Source organism: Sebastes umbrosus, chromosome 2, assembly GCF_015220745.1.
Source record: "Sebastes umbrosus isolate fSebUmb1 chromosome 2, fSebUmb1.pri, whole genome shotgun sequence".
NCBI classification, from domain to species: domain Eukaryota; kingdom Metazoa; phylum Chordata; class Actinopteri; order Perciformes; family Sebastidae; genus Sebastes; species Sebastes umbrosus.
The window spans coordinates 6,187,080-6,208,795 of NC_051270.1; the positions used below are offsets into that span (position 1 = coordinate 6,187,080).

The following is a 21,716-nucleotide window of genomic DNA, read 5'->3' on the forward strand; positions in this document are numbered from 1 at the left end:
GCATGGTATGGTACGATTGGTATGATCCTTCGAGGGCCCCCAGAGCAAATAGGGCCCATAGAGTACACATGTCAAACAAAGCATGACAAGCTTCATTATATTTTGCCTGGAGCAATGCTGGAATACCAAGCCCAGGTTTGCTGCTTGTTACATTAGTAAACAATAATTTATTATTAGTATTAGTATTAATATTTGACGAGTTGGGAGTGAGAGCGGGTTGCACACATTGATAACTCGCTGATAACGCCCCTTGGGAATCAAAAATAAACTGATGTTTTTGTGTTTTTTAGGAGGGTACAGGGTGGTTTTAGGGGGAGATAGCAGGTCAACAGTAGATGTCACAAAGAAGTGGCGTACATCATCTGAAAGCTGGGGAACTGGCAATTAATTTGGGATGCTGCTCAGCACTGTGTGTCAAGTTGAGTCATGAATCAGAAATAAACATGAATTAATTAATTAATTAATTATTCAAAATGAACTGTAAAAGTGAATAAAGGTTTAGAACATTATGATAGAAGTATATGATGGTCATTCCCATGCTCTATTATGTCTCATAAGTTGTTGCAGCAATTTTTGAGTTGATACCATTTGTTACACAGATTTAGTGCTAATCTAAAAATTGATAAAAAATTATCAATAACCCCACCTAAATACCAAATTAAGACACAAAGACCTTCAGGAACACCGTAGAAAAAAACATGCTGTGATTTGGGATCAAAAACTTTTGAAATTCTGAGATTTCTGCAAGAATTGCAATTTTCGGCAATTCGATTACGAGCTCTTCCGTTCTGGGAACTGCTCCGAAAACCCCCTTATTGTCAATCAACCTAGGACAGCCATCCATCCTCTGAATGCTCTAGGTATCTAGTTTGTGGTTGTAAAGTTTCATGAGGCTGTGATTATCCTAGAGGTCACCACAGGTCATTTTATACAGTGAGGTCAAGTTTTAAAAAATGGTCCCACTACAATGAAATGGCTCCTATGGAGACTAACATCATCACACATGAATACAGTTGGACTCATTGGATCCACAAGAGTCTCAGCTTTACAGTGATACCCTGTTTATGTAATTCATAGACTGTTCAGGGACTGCAGTATGCAGAAATATTCAAACACATTATTTTAGAATAGGCGAAAATAACACATTTATTATTTATTACATTTATTATTTAGCCTCTTAGGTTTTGTACTTTAATATGATATCTGTGTCTTCACTCTATCCCTAAAACTGAACCTACTAGAGCCTCTGAAAGATAGTAAAGTCAGTCGGGATCACGGGTCTCAGAGGGTTGTAATGGTGGTAATTGCTCAGAACAGTAACATTGTTAAATATAAGTCCTACAGTGGAAGAAACATCAGCGGTCAGATGAGGAGACAGATTGTAGATAAAGCCCCCCAAGATAGTCAAACTTATCTGGAAGAGAAAAACAAAGACAGACTCAAAGCCACAAAGATAAAACCCAAGCTGTAATAAACCCCTAGTTTTCCTTTAAGCTTAAAGTGCAACTGAAGTAGACAAATATATGTTTCTCATACAGAGTCTGACACTGCTGGTTAGGCTGATGAAAGTGGAGTCTCTCAAGCTGACCCTGAGATGTCCTACCAAGGCCACCATACATGGGACTCATCATTTGAAAGATTCTGTCAAATCTAAAATATTCAAGTTCTAGTGTATTCAGTGAACACTTGACAGCTTATATTCTGTTATAATTTATGCATGCGTCTGTGTTTGTTGTCATCTCTCAGTGTTACTTTTCACAGACATAGTTTCTCGTCGTATTGTTTTGTGTCATTCACTCTGTTGTGGACATGCTGCAAGAGCACACAGCACGTAATTTACTAAGACAGACAGGTTTTTCCTCCGTCAAAACTTCTCTTCTCGAGGCCACTCGGTATGCAGATGAAGACGCTCTTGATGGTTTTTGCTGTGAGCGGAGGTATTCTGTGATTCCTGATCTGGCTTTCAGCAGCTGACGCCTGAAGCCTGACAGCCGCGTTAAGATATGATGAGAGCCACAGAATGCAGAGAAGACCGATATTCTTCTGTCATCCACTCAGACGCCAAAACTCCAGACATCCTTTTCATCTCCAGCAACCTTGCTTTGTTATTCTCTCCGCTGATTCGTCCCTTTCTCTTCCCCCCACGCACTCCCTCTATTTTCAATAATATATACATTTAAACATGAGATCTGCCTGATTCATTGTGAGGTCTCACAGTAGGCCACACATCAGTGTGATAATCAAAACATGTCACTCTGTAGCCTTGTTGCTCCATGATTAGAATTTTATTTCATCACAAGCAAAATGATCACTCTTTATTTTCCTTCTTTCTTTCCTCTGCCTCACTCTCTCTCTCTCTCTCTGTTTCTTCTTATCCATTTCTCATCATACTGTGTCCACTTTAAAAGACAAACTTTTTTCCTTAATAAAAGTTCTTGAATGGATGTTTTAAGAGGTTGGTGTCTCCAGTGCTTAACGGTTTATGTGCATCACAGTATCTTATACTAAAACTAACAATCACTAACAAAGACCATGGCAATAAAGATATAGGTTTAGAATAGTTAATTACATATAGAAGATGGAGGGGAGCCATGACGATGTGGGAGGGATGAATTAAGGGTCCGGAAAAGAGGATGAGGGATGAGGGTCGAAGGATGAAGGGTAAGGTATGAATGGATGAGGGTCGGTGGATGAAGTCATGAAAGGTAAGGGATGAGGGGATGAAGGGTTGTGGGTAGAGGGAAGGAGGGGTAAGGGGAAGAGGGGAGGAAACAGGGTCGTTCAACAGGGCTGATCATCGGTATCAGCCGATATTCATCTTGTTGACTGCCTTCGGCCTATCGGCAAATAAAATGACATTTGCAGATTGCAGTGGCTGATGTTTATCTGTTGCAGAGGGGCCACCGCATTGTAGTCCCACGACTGCGCCGTGGGTCCATCAGCGAGGTCTGCTCACCAGCGGCGTTTTGCCGTTACTAGTCCACTAGTTATATCGTGGATGGCTTTGTTCTCTCCGACCGATTAAAAATAAAAATAAAAATACTAAAATGGGTCGCCAAATATACTTGAGAAACTGCTTATTTTTTGCAATGACATTTAATTTATATTTCACAAAATACATATTTTTGTTGGGTTATGCAAGTACTGAAACATTCTCATTGAGTAGGTAGTTGCATAGCAGCCAGAAAGGCTTTTGAAGCAGTTTATTTAAAAAAGGAATATTTTTCATGTGAAAGGAGGTTAAAGGTTGAAGTTTTTTTTTAAAAGTTAAAGGTTGTTTCATAAATTTGGATGATTGAATGTGTGCTCATTCAAATACAGTGCAACTAAATGAATGACTTTAAAACAGCTCAGTTATTTTTTTATCATGAAGATGTGTTGAAGATGATTTTCCTGGTGCCAAAGGGGATGAAATAAAAAAAATAAACAAAAACATCGGCTATCGGTCAAATTGTTATTTTAAACATCGATATCGACCCACAATTTAACAATCGGTGCGTCCCAAACACATGGCAAGAAAGAAAGAAGGAAAACAATTTCAGCGACAGTGCCAAGATGGTATCGGATAAAGAGAAGCAATCTATGAAAATGTATGATCGTCTCTAGAAGCCGGATTCATATCCAGATCTATCAGATTACACAATTGATAATATATGCAGCTGCATGCTCTCACAGACAGATACAGAGGGTCTCCCAATACCAAATTACCAAGGGAACCCAACCAGAGGCAGGATATAAGCAATGAACACTGCAAATGGAATACCAATAACTGGCGTTTAATGTGTAAAGAGTATGGACTGATAAGATCGTTGAACCATTGTGTGCATGCCCCATGAGCAGCCAGTCATCTTCTTTTTTCATTTATGTATCCCTCTGTAAAGCACTTCTTCTGTGAGACTGGGCTGTACAGATACACTTTAACTTACAGTGGTACATTTGTTACATCTCATCCATCAAATCACCCATTTGTACTGCACCATCCAGAACTCGGTGGTCTCTTCTATCTGTGACCGAAATCTGTATCAGCTTTCATATGATCTGAAAAACAGCTGGGAAGGATGTGTACTGATAGACAGACTCCAATAAAACTGTAACAGTTGGTAATAAATACAAATCAGGTGATGCGGCTACATACCTGTAAATATGATATATCGTTGTCTTTATTGTGTCTATTGATTTACACAGCTTGTACTTTATCATTCTCTGCTCGCTGTGATAACCAGCTTCTTGCCCCACATTCAGAAGCAGCTGCTCTACAGCTTGGCATTTTTGACACAGTAGACCTAGTTACAGTGCATGCCCTTTTTCCAAATGAGCACTTAGACAGTCCGCTCCGCTCCGCATCGTGCCTAACAACGCTTCTTAGCCGTTCCGCTCTCGTGGCTTATTGCTTAAATATACTGGAAAACCAGTAACGTAAGGAGAAATATTGAAGTGCCAGTGGCTTATGTTCAGACTGGACTTGGTGAAGATGGAGGTACTGTATTGTGTGTGGGTGGTGATTATGGCTGAAAGGTGTACGGACGAAATAGACTAAACTCTGCCGGGCCCAGCTCTACCTCGGCAACCAGCAGCACCCAGGTAACATTACTGCTAATTTCCAAGAACGGAACATTTTCTGTGCCATTTTCTAATGTGGGTCTACTGTAAAAGCCCCGATACACCCGTACTCCATCCACACAGGTTTTTTCACTTATCCTTTTCTCATTAGACTACTTCTCACATAATTCCCAGCAAAGCTCCACCCAGCTTCCACCTGACTGGAGGTATAATCAGCAGGTTAATTGAAACACCTGTTTGGGACTTTATTTAATTACTTGACCTGACATTGTTTAATCAAAGTGTATTCATAATTTGATGTGGTTATACTAACTAAATACATTTACTCAAGTACTGAACTTAAAGTTACCACATGGAACTTTTAAGGGGGAACTACGCCCATTTTTTTCTTTCCAACGTGACTGCGTCATCGGCTGTCCTCGGGGTTCCCCACACACAACAGGATATCCGATTGTAAATGTTTAATATTACGATTTGAGATCGGTGGAGCCAGGATGGACATTGGAGCCGATCAGGTATGTAAAAAACACTCTTAATACCACAGGAATATCTGGAAAGATAATCTTTAGAACCATCGAAAAATTGGGGCTTTGCTGACCATCGTCGAGAGTTGGGCCCAAAATCGGCTTGAGTCTAGTGTAGTGTGTACCCGGCATTATTAGTTAACTGACCCATATTTCAGAAAAGGCTTTTCAATATTAGTTTTTCTCATTAATAATGTTAATAATAATAATAATAATAGTTTATTGTTGGATTGTGGCACAGCAGGAGGTAAAATGCTTCTGCTCAACAACCTGGAAAATTGGTGTTTCTTTAATAATTATAAAATCATTAGTGTGACTAATGATGTGTGACGCCATGTGGAATTTGCCTTTTTACTCATGGACACAGGGCACACTCTGTACACCCCAGTGCATGAAATTATACACAACCAATGCTACTTTGTTCACCAGAACAATGAAGGGGGGGTGAAGGTCCAGAGTATTGAATATGACAGTAATCATGTTGAATGATGTCAGCGGGTTTCCTCACTTCACATGTTGCGTGTACATTTTAAAAAGCCGGAAACCTCCGTAGCATTATTCATGAGTCCTTTCCTCCAGTTTGATCCTCACTGTCATTGTGCGGTGTGTCAGATAAAGGGGCGCCTTTAAACCTCCTTTTATCTTTCATCAAAGAGACTAAATGGACATCACACACCTACTGCACCATCTCTAGAACAATGAGGTGTGTGAGAAGGAGGCAGAAGGCGTTTATTTACATTGCACACATATTTCACACACTGTGCCCTTCAAAGTGCAAAATCAAAACGGAAAAACATAATGTGAATAGCTAAATGCAGAGTGGAAGATAAATAGATAAATAATAAACACACAAGTTACAATTTTTAAGAAAAATGTAGCATTAAATATAATATCTTTCTGCCTTGATTAAAAAGTAGCAACCGTTACAGAGTGTCAGATGTTACAACCATGTGTAACTAAATGCTCACTCACCACGTTTTATCTTAGCCAGTCTCTGATGACCGAGCGAGTTCACATTGCAAAAGCAGCTATGAGATGCATTTCTGCCCTAAACCAGTGGGTAAACATTCAGCACTATTTTATAATCAGTTCAGTGATGCATTTAAAGCACAACTGTGTGCAGCTGTAGCTGTCTAACAGGCTTTTTTTTATTTGGGAAGAACTGAGAAGTAGAAGATGAAACTTTCTGGAGATAAAGGCAAGAATATGTTTTTCAAAGACTTATTTAGACATGAATCCTTAAAGTCGTATCATCTATTTGCTGCACTCTCGTCCGTGCAGGAACCGCCTTTCCTCTCTGACATTGTAGTCGGTACTGTGGACTAATCTACAGCAATACACAGGAAGGCCACTATAGAAGAAGAAAGTAGGCCAGTAACTGTATGTTGACACTGTACAACATGTGTGTTGTTTTCTACTTGCTTCCTTGTTTTTCTCGTCTTTATAAATATGTTGGTTTTCTGATTATCGGTGTGTTTTTTGAAAGAGACGGAAGAGGAAGTGACTGGGTTGAGGGTCCCACTGTACATCGATTCAACCGTCAACATGGAGATTCACGCAGTTGGTGCAGCTGGAGGCTTATGGGAGTGTGTTAGCACAGGCCAGCAGAGAACCATGCAACGGCCCTAAAATCTCTATGCCATACATTTACACTGCCATCAAAATGTTAAAAACACATAAACCATACCCTTTCGGTACAACAAACATACCGCTAATTATAAACGTAGCAGGTCGTCGTGTAAACAACTGCATTCCTTCACAACACAAAAACAAACAAAAATACAAATACTCACAACCCTGTCTCCTACAAAGTGAAGTTCCCAAACAACTAAACTGCATTCTCAGTTACGATTCAAGTGAAACATATTTTCTCCCGGATTACGGTTGGTGCCATGCCATTGTTTCAACGGTCCATTATTCTGAAACCCCAACAGTGAAAAAATGTGTCCCATTGGACCGAAAACCCATTTGTCCAACAGCCCGCTATCTTGAAAACAAACTCCCATTGTTCTGAAGCCTGTTGCTCTGAAAATACAAACTCTCCCTGCAACAAACAGAAGCACATGGCTAATAATTATGCAAAATTCTGAGCAAAGCCCTGACAGTGTTTTTCCTACAATGGCAAAGGTATGACCAGCCCTATTCTGTCTCTGATTGGCTTACCCTGATATTCTTACACTAGCTAATATCACTCTTTGTGCCTAAACCTAAACAACCAACGAAGACAACAAGTAATAAGACACAGATTGGGAAGGTCTGATGACATTCTGCATAGTAATTAGCAATGTGCTTCTGTTTGTTGTACGGAGAGTGTGTATTTTCGTAGTGATGGGCCTATTGGGGTTTCGGAATAATGGGTCGTCGGAACAATGAGCAGTCCCCTTAAGGTTGCAGATTTAAACACGTGGTTAACATTGTAATTTTAAACAAAATAAAAAAGAACACAACAAAACTACGTGGTTAGGTTTAGTGAAAACATCATGGTTGGGCTCAAAATAAGTACGTTTGTGACGTTATTTAAGTTAAGTACATTAATTAAGATAAGTCAACATTGAGTTTTGGTTTCACACGGGACACAAACAGCGGCCTGCTCGGTAGAAGTCCTGTGTTGACCCATCCACTCTGACCTCCGCCCTATGCGGACTTCCATGGACTATGATTATATGTCAAAAACAAACATAATCCGGGAGAAAATAGGTTTTCCCTCGAAATGTAATTGTCAACAGTTTCATTGTATGGGTACATTATTTTAGGAGACCAGGTTCCCCAGATCATGGGTTGCTCTAGAATACTGCTCAAAAGCTATACGGTCCCTCTGATATTAGTACTGCTGGTGTTGGGTGTCAAAAGACATTAAAACACAAGGACACCCTCACTACGGCAGCTGCCACTAAACCATTGTGATCATAAAACATAATGAAACAAAAGTCAATATTTGGTGGATTTGGTCTATTTGCCCCCTGATTACATTATATCATCTGTCACATAAACACTGAACCACATTCCCCAAGCAGGCTTAGGGACGTTCGCTTGGCACGGTGCTGGTAGTTTCAGGATAAGCCACAGTGGTCATGTATAATGAAGAAATATAGTAACAGTCTGGCTATTTTTTGTGAGAATGCAGGCGGGGAGCAGAGACTCAGAAGCAGAGAACACCGGGTTTCCAAAAGGCAAAGTCTTTACTCAAAACATGCCGGTCAGAAGAGCAGTCCAACAGGCAAACAGTATCAGACAAGGGGCAGGCGGGGATCCAAAAACCAGGAGGCAAAGTAAGAGGTCAATATAGTAACAGAGACCAAACACTAGGAGTTGCAGGAAAGAGATGAACACACGAGGATGAACACAGACAATCTGGTAGGGGAACACTGAAAGCAAGGGAGCATATATAAACAGGTTTGACTAATGGAAAAATCAGGGGCAGGTGAGTAATTGGGCGCAGGTGAGTATAAGCCGGGGGGCGGGGAAGACACACAGAGGAAGGAACTGAAATGACAGGAGAGGTTTCAAAATAAAACGAAACAAAATGAAACAACAACATCATGGTAACACTTCCTTTTACAGATCCGCAAATATAACGCTAATTAGGTGATAATTAGCAAGTAACCTATTTGAAATTTCTTTGGAAGTACTGCCAAATTACCCCAATATTTACCTCAAAATTTATCGAAAATTCTTTATTATAAACATTACTTAATAATTATATGCTAAAATAGCATATAATCGTTAAAATAGGGCCCTCAGGCTTGAGAAGCGGCTGCTCTTCATCGGAGGTGGAAAACTAATTGAAGACACTTCTGATCAGGCACAAATCTCACCATTGTGTGACTTATTGTCTACACAAATGTAACCTGGTAGCTAATGTAATGGTTCAGGGATTTTTTAAAGAAATTTCAAATAAGTTATTTGCTAATTATCATCTATTAGACATTTTAGATGATAATTAGCATTTTTCCTGAAAATGTATTGAATTAATTACCAGTTATTGTCAAATAGCGGAATATAATTATTAAATAATGTTTATAATAAAGTTCTTTTTGATAAATTTTGAGTTCAATATTGGGGTAATTTGGCAGTAATTCCAAAGAAATTTAAAATAGGTTACTTGCTAATTATCACCTCATTGCCATGAACATTACAGACCTGTAAAATGAAGTGGTACTGACATCATCATTCAGCTCTTGTTGGTTTTATATCTTCAGGAGATTTTCTGATAAAAAAAAAAAAAGTTAAGAGACAAAGAGTTGAGGTATGCACTCACTTCAAGCCTTTATTCATCAACAAACGCAATTATCGCAGGTTCGTCTGGAGGACATTTTGGCATATTCAGACACTTATAATTTCCTTTTCTGTGACAAGTGCGTAAGTGTCATCGGCGTAGGCATGGTATTCAACTTTTTTTTCTTTGCAAAACTTGTATCCATAAAAGTATGTAAAGGTTGGAGAGAAAAAAAAAAGGAAAAAAAACACGGCCTGGAATTTAAACCTTGGGGAACTTCATATGCCACTTTGTCTGTGTGCTGCAATTCAATCGAGTCTTTTCAGTGTGTCATTCAGCAGCTCGCTGCTAGTGGTGCTAGTATCGAGCCTCGCCATTTAAACATTTAATTAGAGTAGCAACATGAGAAGGACAGAGAGGCAGAGAGAGACACACTCCCACTCACTTCTCTACTGTCACTGCCGAGCGCGCACACACACATACACACAAAAGACAGTACATCAGGCTTACAGTTTCAAGCTGCTGCGAGTTTGAATGAAGCGTGCCTTCCTCAGATTAATTGTGGCCCACTTATTTTTAATTAAAGTTTTTTTTGTGTGTCGTTCCATGCTGGTAACGTGGGAGTAGGTGTTAAGTAAAAGACGTCTGTCCTTGCTCCGTCAGTGTGGTTTTAATCAAGACAGGCTGACGAGAGTTCAGTTCAGTTAACCAATAGACTATTCAATAGTTCTCAAGAGATGATGGCCTTGACCTTTTATTGTTGGAAGCTGAACATAAATCTTCAGAAGTAGATATAGAATTTACATAATGAAAATTAGTCTGCCAGGTTGTATGGATGAAGTGCTACTTCATGCTTGAAAATAAATATTTTAGTGGCTCTTTAACTCCTTTTGTATGAAGTTTTGGTATTTTTCTAACATTTACTCATCTAATACTGTGTTCACACTGTAAACTCACAAATTAAAGAAAGTGTATCCTGGCTGCTTTGCTGACATATCTGCATGGCGATGGCCCGTCTGTGTATAAGCAGCAGCATGTTGTATCATCACTGCTCCGTCTGCTTCTGCAAGTTAAAGGTCTTGGGCGCCCCCTACCAGCACACAATACAACACATCTCATTTCTCCTCTCTCTCTCTCTCTCTCCTCATTTCCACCTTTGTGAGCACTGTACAACTCTTTGTCATGGGCAATGACCTGGAAAAAAGGCAAATGAATTGAAGTGCACACTCAGCATTCACTTAGGGAAACTGTGATGTCCACTAAGGTGTGAACAGGACCTGGTTTACTGTCTCTGTTATTGTCATCTCAACCGCTCTCTGTATAGTAGATTACTTCTAATGTATAATTGAACAGGGCTTTTCCAACACTCTGTGTCTCTTATCACAGTGACTACGTTTTGCTATTAAAGCTAGGGTTGGTAATGTTCTTTAAAAAATATGTTTTGTTATATTAGTTGAAATTCTCATTACATCCCGACAGCAATCAATAAATGAAATGCTCTGACAAAAAAAATTAAAAATCATTCAAACATTGTATTCGAGTCAAATGTAATGATTGGACAGACTACCTGCCTACCTACGTGCACTCTGCCCATGCAGTCATTGCACATCATTGGAGTCTTCCACACGCTGCTAGCTTGACAGCTGTGAGTATTAACAATCATAGATGTACATACGTAGATACCGCATTGGCCGCTTCAGCCCGTTGCTGCAATATGTCAACGTCGCCGCCATATTGGGGAGGTCAGGACTGGCCTGGATAAAAAGCACTATAATGTTTTATTCATTTCTCAACCAATTTCATTTTTATTTTCAAGGATTTATGATCTACGATGGAGTTGAAAAAGAAAGTTTTGTCTCCAGATACTTAAAATCTCAATACTATGCTATAATCGCTACAAGACGCTCAAAAGGCTGTGGACACACACTCATTCATTCAGACCATTTAGATTTCTCTTGTACGTTTCTGTATCATCTAAATGTACATAGGTATTTTGTAGTATTTCTTTAATAGTTATGATGATAATATTAATTCTTAAAATCTATGGCGACCTACGGGTAACATGACTGATCAGGAAACTGGAAACAACCACCCTTGTACTAAATCTGTCACAGCAATTTTCATTTCACCAAATTGTTATTTAGTAAAAAATAAAGCAATTAATTCCTTTATAAATATATTATTGATTTATTTTTGCATCGGTTTGTCATCACTGACCCAGTGTCATGTCTTTATTTACTGCTACAACATTAAGAACACTGTGTAAACAGGTGCTTTTTTATTTACAATATTTGATTTAATATAATATTGTTGCTGATGAAATTGCAGCTATGCTGTTATATAATCTCTTCATCACAGAACCTTCGCTGTTAAAGTATCATGCTGTTATTACATCTTAGGTTCATTGGCTACAGTTAGCCTCTCTGAACCCCACTGACCTTCAGAAGGCATGCAGACAATCCACTGACCCATATTCATTCACTTCTCTCAGCCCACACTATCTCCTGAATTGTGCGGGCGGGCTCAGGACCTATTTACCTCGTTTCTTTCTCAATTATGAAAGACCCGCTACACACACACAGCGCACAGTTTAAGTACAACTTTTATTAATACTGGAATCATCACAGTGCGTTTTGTTACATTAGCAGTGACTAAAGTTAACAAAAAAGGGTCAATTTTACAAAAAGGAAGACGGAAAAAAGAAAACCGTATCATCAGCGACAGAGGCAAAACAACCTTGGAAATCAACTCACAATAAATTAAAGAAGAAGAAGAAGAGGGGAGAGAAAGAGGAGAGAAAGACAAGACCACAGTGCCTGCAGGGCTACGCGGGAGGGAGGAGAGGATTAAGAGATGGGTTTGTACAGAAACATAAAGCAGATGTTGTCACAATGTTCTCCTTTGAACAAAATTGCCCCATAGAAATGATATCAACGTCTCGATGGTGAGCTGTGGAGAGATTTCATGGTAGAGTTCATTTGGAGGCTGGAGAGGAAGAAGAAGAGACAGAGAGCGAGCGAGCGAGCGAGCGACACCACTGAGAGTATTGACGGTGAGACATTCAGTTCAGTTACAGTGGCACCAGGAGGCCACTTTGGCCCCTCTGTTCTGCATGGCTGTATGACAGGAAGTTGCGACGTGTTTCATCATGATCCCCCGGAGGACTTTAGCGGACCATCATGTAGAATCTACCTTAGTCATGTTTTCTTCAGACGAGTGTGTGTGCGAGTGTGTGTGTAGCGTGTTTCTTCAGTATTAGACAGCAGGAAGGATTCGACAGATTGCGTGTGGGAGGTGGGAGGGAGGAACAGTAGGGGTCTTAACCAAGTGTCCTTGTGCAACACGCATGCACACATTCATGCACACATACACATTCATTATAACCTGGGCAGATGGCTAAAGGAGTGGGTTGTACATACATGCAAATTCACAATACTTGTCATCATAAACACAACACAAGTTGCCCTTAAATGGCCATCACGGGGGTCATTCTTATTGAATCGGTCCGATAAAGCTCTTCAGTGTGTTTGGCATTTTTAAATCTTATTGAAGACACACAGTAAGTATATTTGGAGGCAATAAAAGTTATGAAGGGAAGCATTCCACACCACAAATAAAGGCTGCTATCCACAACATTTCCACATAGATTTGTAACGGTGTGTTCACGCTGCGAGCAAATGCTCACAGTGGAAGTCTGCCAATTTCCTATAAATCTGAGTAACCAGGGAAACTCAGCGGAGGAGCGGACGGTCAATAAGTTTACTGGCTGAGAGAAGTTGGCCATAGCTGAACGTTCAGCTCAACACTCAACAGGCAGCCCGAGCTTCTGTTTTACCTTACTTTTAATTCATCCTGTCAGATCTGGCAACAGAAAAATGACAAGTATTGAATGCTCAAACCTTCCTTGATCTCTATAACGTTATTGTAAAAACGTCTACAGAAGGAATAGCTCAAACCGTGGTTGGAGAATTGCCGATTACTGGAGCAGTAATGTGTGTTTTTACTGGCTTGCAAGGAATGTTATGCAAGATATGGATTTAGTATCACATCCTGAGCAGTGCCAAAATTTAGTACAGAGAGAACAGTGGAATCAAAAGCAGAACCATGGCTACATGGGTTGATAAGTTTCTGTACTATGAAAATGCAGATGCATTTTGAGCGCTTTTACAATACCCCCTATATGTTGAAAACTTTGACTTTTAAAGTGATTTGATAATGTATAGTATTAAATTAAGACTTTGACATATAATCTTGTTTTTAATGTCTACTTAAAGGAACAGTGTGATAGCATTTCCCCCTATCCATTGGCAGAAATGGAACATAATAACAATACATATGTTTTCTTTAGTGTAGAATCACCGGAATATAAGAACCATTGTGTTTTCGTTAGCTTAGAATGAGCTGTTTATATCTACAAACAGATCATCTTCACAAGGTCGTGAAATTCGCAATTTGCGGAATCTGATCTGAGACTTGCAAAAACGTAGAAAATCTCTTGCGAGACTCGCTGCCCGACGACCTACCCACACCTTAACTATTTGAGGTCAATACCTAAACTTAACAATTTCGAGTTTCCCCAGTTTGCTGGTTCCCTTCTAGACCCTACCTCTTCACAGAGCCGCCGTAGTTCTCTTACACGATTGGCAGAAGTTGGTTGCAATCTGCAACTTCACCACTAGATGCCACCAAATCCTACACACTGCATCATTAAAATAAGATTTGTTCCTCTTACTTATGAAAAGTTAAATTAATGGGCGATGAAACAAACTTTTGCTCGGTTCAATAGACTCAGGATTTTCTTCTACAGCCTTGATTGGTCTGGTTTTACCGATAACTAATAGATTTATTTTATTTTATTGACATTGCTAAGCCAGTTTTTTTACTTTACAATTCTTCCCATCTTGTGCTAACGTTCCATTACATCTTAGCATTTAGCATTATGCTGTAATTGTCACTTATGGTCACAGTGGCAGTTGTCCAACAAAAGTTGCCTAGTCTCCCTTTGAATGCTTTTTTTTTATTTTAGCCAGTTTATCTCAATTTAACAGAAGGACCAACACTCTATATTGATTAAGATACAGTGTGTCGATGGATTTACCAACCCTGTGCTTTAAACCCCGGCAGATTTCTTGTAATGGCAATGTGGGTAAAAAGTCCCACTGCATGATGAATTACTGCTCACTCTTGCGTGCTTAGGTTTCTTGGTTAGAAGCTCACCAAGTAACCATCAAAGTAATATAAGCTGCCTGTGAGATGATGCCAACAAGATGATCAAAATTCATTAAAATGTAATCTAGCACTGAGATGGAGTGTGAGACATCCAGCTGCTTGCCTTGAAACCAGCTCACGTTACTGCGTACAGCGGGGAGACGTTTACCCTGGCTAATGCTTCCAGCCCTTCTTGGAACAACACACCCCAGACTCATAACGATACCACCCGTTAGCCATTACCACACACACACTGACATCTGAACCGTGGCACACATGCATACCGACATACAGACACACACACACAAGGGGAGAGGAGAGGGAAGAGAGTGAAGGGGGGATGAACAGAGAGAGAGAGAGAGAGGCAGAGCTGAGCTCATATTGACTGTGGTGTAAATAAAGGCTTCATCAGAATTATGTTTCATTAGCTTTGATGGGCTGCGAGGCACAATGAGACCGAGTACAGCCGATGGGACTCTCATCATGACAAGCAGCATTTTCTAACTTGTCAGCTAGACGGCATCCCTGGGTGTACTGCGCCAGTGAATGGAGGTGAGAAGAGAGGAGGATAGAGATAGAGAGGAAAAAGAAGAGAGGGATACATCGGTGTAAAAAAAAGTCTCCATACATATACGTGAGTGTTGAAACACAAATTTGAATGTTGTCTAAATGGTAGTTTTTGTAGGCCTACACCTCTAGGCTTTTCAGACAATGGTGCTGTTGAGTGTTTCCGTCTCAATCCTACTGTAAGTTAAGTTAAAGGAATAGCTCAACATTTTGGAAAATTAGCTTTTTAGCAGGAGTTATTTGATTTCTTTCTTCCTAAAGTCTTGTCACAGAGACTCCAGGAAGTCATTGCACATCAGCGCATTAACTCCCCGTAAAACCACAATGGGTCGTTTTTACTCCTCTTAATTTGTGCGAATTACGCAAACAAATATTTTGTGTTAATTAGTTATGAGATGGTCTATATAAAGTGGCAATAGACATGTTTTTAACTTTTCCTACCATATTGTTTCCAAGTGGTATTATTGTTGGCGCCACTGTCGCAAAGTCAACCGCAGCGCTATACATTTTCCGATCGACAACACAGGACACAACACAGTGGCACTCCAGATACCCAAATGTATGTTTTTCATGATATGTCCCCTTTAAAGCAAAAAACTTGTTTATTGCCACTTTAATTTTGGACAAAGCTAGGCTAGCTGGTTCCCTGTGCTTCCAGTTTTTATGCTAAGCTAAGCTAGCCATCTGCATGCAGATATTTCCCAAACACTTATTTTAACATTTGACCGTGAGCTCATATTAGTCATAGGTACATACCTAATACTCAACAGCACTATTAAGTCTGTCGGGCTACCTGTATGTAAAGAGACACAGCATTTTCTGTTATTATTTCAACTTTGAATCAAGTGTGCATACTGTATGTTACTGCCTGTAACTTGAAAGAAATGTACCATGTTCCACGTTTGTACTAATATAGATGTCTAGCTCACATGCTAGCCTTGCTTGGCAACAAGACAGCTTATAGCAAAAGAAATTAAAATATCACTGAAAGTTCAGCTGGGATATTTTTAACCTTTTAACTCAATAAAAGTATGAAATGAATGTTAAAATTTTACTTTTTACAGAACTAGTTCATTTTGGACATACTGTACAGTAGTTAGGACTGTGTAGTTTTCTCAGTTGAGGAAGAAGGGATTGTTTTGTGTGTATGTCCTATGATGTGTGTGTACGCACGCATGCCTGCACGCATGTAAATCTGGCTGTATGTATGTATGTTCCTACTGGGTGTCCTGTTTTCGTTGTAGCCCCTGCTCTGCCAACGTGCCGGTAGGCCTACTTCTACCCACATACAGTACACATACACTCGTAAAAATGGGCATATTGACACATCTGTAGCAGAGTAGTTATTTCAGCTTGTTCAGACAGTTAGTTCAGTACACAGTTAATTCAGCATGTTAAAAAAAAGACATTATTGTTTAGTTAGATAACTTTTTGTGCTGTTAACAGGGCATTTTAAAGGAAAATAGCAGTGTTGTCTCTCATCTCACACTCATCCTATAGCCAGTGTGTGCAGTTTGATCTCACATCCGATGTGAAAACCCAACAATTTTGTCCTGCATGGTCTTGTCCTGAGTTGTTATCCATCATTTGGAATTAAGCAGCGTTTCTGTCCTGCAGGGCGTTATAAACCCTTTAATCAAGCAATAACTTACTTTAGATAACTGGCAGTGAATTCAGTTTGCACTGGAATTAATAAACATACAGCACATACACATTCAGACTAGTGGAATCGGCTCTTGCAGTGTCCTCGGACGTATAGTAAAGGGTGTCTAAACTCCAAATCATACCATCAGAGCCATATCTTTTAGATGGGGAACACAGGTATCCTATAGAGTGGACAAAACAGTGGTATTTTCCTTTAACATACCCACACTGGAACATCATTGTGAATGTACGTACATGCACGCTATCTCTGTATTGCTTTCCTACTGTTTAAACTTCATTCAGTTGTACAAGAACAAAGTTCTGACATTGCAATGGGTCAACCGAGTCAAACATGTACAGTTCGATGTCCCCCTTCACCTTGCAGTACATTCAGCATACGTACGTATATTCGTGTACAGTGTGACCTCGACGGGCGGTCTTACACAAACTCTTCAGATGAACATTTTCTCACCCAAAATGTGTTTTTTTTGGGGGGGCGATGGAGTCCAAGCCCGCTGCTCTCCCCTTCCACCCTCTCACCCAGTCAGATTCAGCTGATACAACACACAGCATCCACATGTGACATCACACATACAGAAGTCCCCTCGGACAAATAAAATATAATAAATCATCCCCTTTGCCGAAGCACTGTTTCAAAGTTCAACAAAAGAAAAGTGCTGGCAGAGGGTGACGATGTTTAAAAAATTGCAAACATTCTCCTCTCTATCTCTTTAAATTAAATCATAATTTTCTTTTTAAAACGGCCACAAATATGTTTAAAACAGTGCTCAGAAATACGTCAACAAAAAGGGGCTTGTTAAGAGATGACCAGCTATGTTCAGGTCACTGCTAGAAGAGCGCACAGACATGTTGATGAAGTTCAACCAGCCAAACAAGGACACACTCACTCTCGGCCCACACATCCTACATCCATATGTTACACAGCGTAACAAGTGGAGTTTTTTTTCTTCTTGTTGTTTTTTTACATTAATTAAAAGTAAGACTAAATATTCAAACAATACCGCAGAATTAAAAAAAAAAATAAAATACTGAAACTGAATATTCCATGTCATATTTTCTAACAAACCTTTATACCAAATCTGTGCGCCTGATTCTCATTTACAAGTACAGCACATACAGTACATATTGTATGAAGAGGCAGTGAAATGCTCATTCCACACATATCTCCCTCTCTCTGTCCGCTTCAACAGTCTAATTTAAACCCGCCTGCTTCTTTGTCATCAGCGAGCGCATTAAACAGGCTTCACCTTTTTCACACATCTTAATGTCTATAAATAGTCCTTTCATACAGCCGTGTCCTGAGCTCCACTGGGTTAGTTGCACCGACTGAACTGAGCTGAACCCTGTTGGGGTAGCATTCACACAACACTCGGTAAAAGAAGCTGATTACTGGAACTACATTGACTTTCTGTGACTGAATACACGTGTTCCCATGTGTTCACAATGTCCATAGTACAGCGCCTGACTTCCGCTTTTGCTCCTGTGATAATTACTAGTCGTCTACTTTAGTCCTTCTTTCGGTGATCGACCATGTGAATAGATGATAAAACCTACTGGTGGGTGTAGCAGGCCCCTACTGACCCACATCTATGAGGCTGATAACCACTGTTAACGCCCAGTCCTATCCTCAACTGAAGGCCTGGGCACAGACAAAGCTACTAACACTGTGCAACCAACGTGTTCTCTCAATGGTTTTCATAATTTTTTGCCTCCTATGGTAACATTATTGCTACTATAATCCACTGTACTGTGTTTTGTTTTTGAAACTCGAGATTTTTGAAGTAAGTTTTATAAAGGAGGAAAGTTTTAACTGGAGTCAAAGACTGTTGTTCAGCGATGTTCAAGGTTTAACTCCGTTTTCTCATAATGCAAAAAATATACAGTATTTATAGGTAAGAATGTATTTGCAGATAAGCTGGTGAGCTGATATGTATTTGCACATGAACATGAGTGAAGACTACTTTCTTATATACAGTATTTTGGACAATGGAAATACAGTCCCACAGCATTCAATGTTGAAAACTAAACAGTGAATTTATGCCTCGCAAATGTATATCCAATGAACATAATATACATGTGCAAATATATTTCAAGTCCATTGTTGATGTAAGTGTTGTTGAACCCAAATTACAAATAAACACATTTTCTTGCATACTTTACGACTATAAAATATGTTTGCCACCAACCAACCCTTTAAAGCCTGTATGCAAAAGTAGTCCGACCTATCAGTGCAGTGTATTTTTTTGCATTATGTGTTCAGATACCAGTGCAACCACATCATAAAAAGCTTCACAATCCACAGCAGGAGATGGCTTGTAGAACCCTGAAGAGCCCTGACGTCCAATCCATTTTTAGACAAATATTTTTTGCTCTACTTCCTTATCCCTTCTCTCATTTGACCAATCACTCCAATTCCACCAATCTGTATCACTTCCTCTTTGTCCCTCCCTGTCTTCTACTTCTTCCACTTCTATGAATTAAATAATGTCCTCCCCTCTTATTGGCAACCATCTCTCTCACGTTCACTCTCCCTACCATACAGTATGACTACAGCAACACCTAGTGGCTATTGTACATACTCTACCACCTATATCAAAGTGCTTTACAGTTTGTTTTTTTTGTAATCCATTTCCTCCACCAGAAAGAGACAGGGACAGGGAGAGAGACGCACGCCAAAAAAAAGCGGCTAGGCTATGAATTCACAGTCGATGTGTAATTTTAGCATTCCTGATGATTGCCTGAATGTGACAAAGGAGAACCTGCAAATCCTCCAATCGATCCTCTTCTTGGAAACAAGAAAATAAAACACATTTATTGCTCCATTTCTGATTTAACATTTTTTTTTTCTCTCTGGTTCTAGAAAATATATATGAATATATCTATACGCCTGGATTACTTCTCGCAACTTCTCGTACAGTTGTAACAAGGTAAATGACGTCACGATAGAAACAAGAAAATACACGTATACGACACACAGGAGAAAAGCCCTGCCCTCGTTGGGTAACCAGCTGTCCTGCAGCAGAGCTCTACCCACCCCCCTCACACGCACACACACACACACACACACACACACGCACAGTCAATCACATGTGCACTCACATTTCACATTTGCCCACATGCATACACATGAATGCACGCACACACTAACACACACAGAGAGAGAGGGGAAGGGGGCACTAGCACGGTTCAATGCCAACACTATTTTTTTTAAAGACTCTTTTACATTAGGATGAACCAGAGGAACCCTCTGGCTTGTTAGCTCCCCGTGCTAATACCAAAGCTTCAGTTCAGTGGGCAAATAAGTACAGTATGTTGCTGCTAAGACAGCCAATCCAGCTGGTCACATGGCACTCTGACCCCTCTCTCTCTCGCCCCCCACAGGGCCCTCCTTCAGTCCTCAGTCCTTCATCTGGGATTAGACAGTCGGGTTAGTTGGAGGAGAGGATGGGGAAAGGGTGTAAATTGACAAACAGAACCCAGTCTTTCTCTCTTTCTTTGCCACTTTTTTTTTAATCTTATCTGTAGTCTTTTTGTCCCTGGGTGAAGGTGTAGAGAAGACAAACATGCGTCCAACACACACTAGTTATAGTGGCCTGCTAGGAGCCTGTCAATATTCACTTTTAATTGTCAGCATGAGTTAACATTATTAATGTTATTATTATCATTATATTATATATCATTTACTCTAATGGTGTCTTTAAACTTGTTTTTTTTGTGTATGTTTTCATTCATCTTCTTGTTATATTATAGCTTTCCCTACATAGTTAAGTGTTTGTGTATGTACTAGGCGGTTGGGTTGCACCACACCAACACCTGACTCCCTATTGGCTGACAAGTATCATCCTCTTCCTGCTTCTGCTCCAATCACAAGATGCGTGGCGCCGAGCGGTCGTTGGAGACCGTCTTGCGAAGGCGGACTCCTCTCCTGATGGTGGTCAACATATCACCGGTCCCTACCGCACCCTCTGTCCCTAACTGATCGTCGGCGATGCCAGTTGGTGGCAGGGCCGGGTCGTCGGGGAGGGTGGGGAAAGGAAACTGCCCCTCACCGAGGGCGTGCGCGCTGGCCACCAACTCGCCGATCTTCTCCACTAGACTATGCCGATTGGCCGCGATCATCTGATCCTCCTCTGATCCGGCCCCTGAGCCAGTTCCCATTGCGAGGCCTCCGTGCTGCTGCGCGTAGACCTCTAACGCCGCCCCCGACCCCCAGGCGGTGTTAGGCAGGCTGAGGCGCTTCGGTGACGCCTTCACGTAATCGAGCGATCCCTGTGCGTCCTCGACTCCAGTGTAGAACACGCACTCCTCACTGCCCACGCGCACAGGGATGCCACCCGAGTGCCCTCCACCCGCATAACCGCCGCCAGCTGCGCCAGGTGAATGCGAGTCTCCGGGAACAGTGGGTGTCTTGACAGGCACAATGGGTGGTCGGATGGGGATAGGCCCCGCGTTGGACAGTGTGCGCCTCACGCCCGGTTTGGTAGACGGAGTTCGGCGGATGGTGGCGGTGCCTGGAGTACCTGACCCGCCTCCACCCGCCCCACCAGGTTGTCCTGGTATCACATGACCCCCGGGACCAAGAACCCCGGTGGGTAGGCCGGCTGTGCTCGCTGGCCTCTTCGTCTGGATCATGCGACGGTAGTTCTGAGCGATGTTAGAGTGGCGAGGAATGGTGGAGGACTTGTCGAACTCTGTCTGTCCATCTGGGCCTTCAGCATCACCGTTCACTGAGTAGCAGTCATAATCTGAACCTGATGATGGGGGGAAAGGGAGAAAAGAGACGAGTGATTGAGGAGAGAATGCCATCACAAAGGAAAGAGAGGAAAGACAACGAACTGTGGTCACCTAACACAGGGATAGCAACATCATTTGGGAAGGGTATTTGGATAAAGGAAGCCCAAAACTGACAGACAGCATTATGGTGCAGGAACAGATTTAATATTATTCAATTTTATCTTTATATTGTCATCTCCCAG

At 40.9% G+C, this 21,716-nt stretch overlaps 1 protein-coding gene across 1 annotated transcript in view; it reads right to left on the reverse strand.

Moving 5' to 3' along the window:
• Nucleotides 1-11,884: 11,884 nt before the first annotated feature.
• Nucleotides 11,885-21,716, reverse strand: part of mtss1lb (MTSS I-BAR domain containing 2b) — an 87,894-nt gene continuing 78,062 nt past the window's right edge. Inside the window, exon 15 of the mRNA XM_037793178.1 lies at nucleotides 11,885-21,491. Within this exon, the coding sequence (XP_037649106.1) occupies nucleotides 20,605-21,491 (887 nt within the window). The 3' untranslated portion in view covers nucleotides 11,885-20,604. The remainder of the gene's footprint in view (nucleotides 21,492-21,716) is intronic.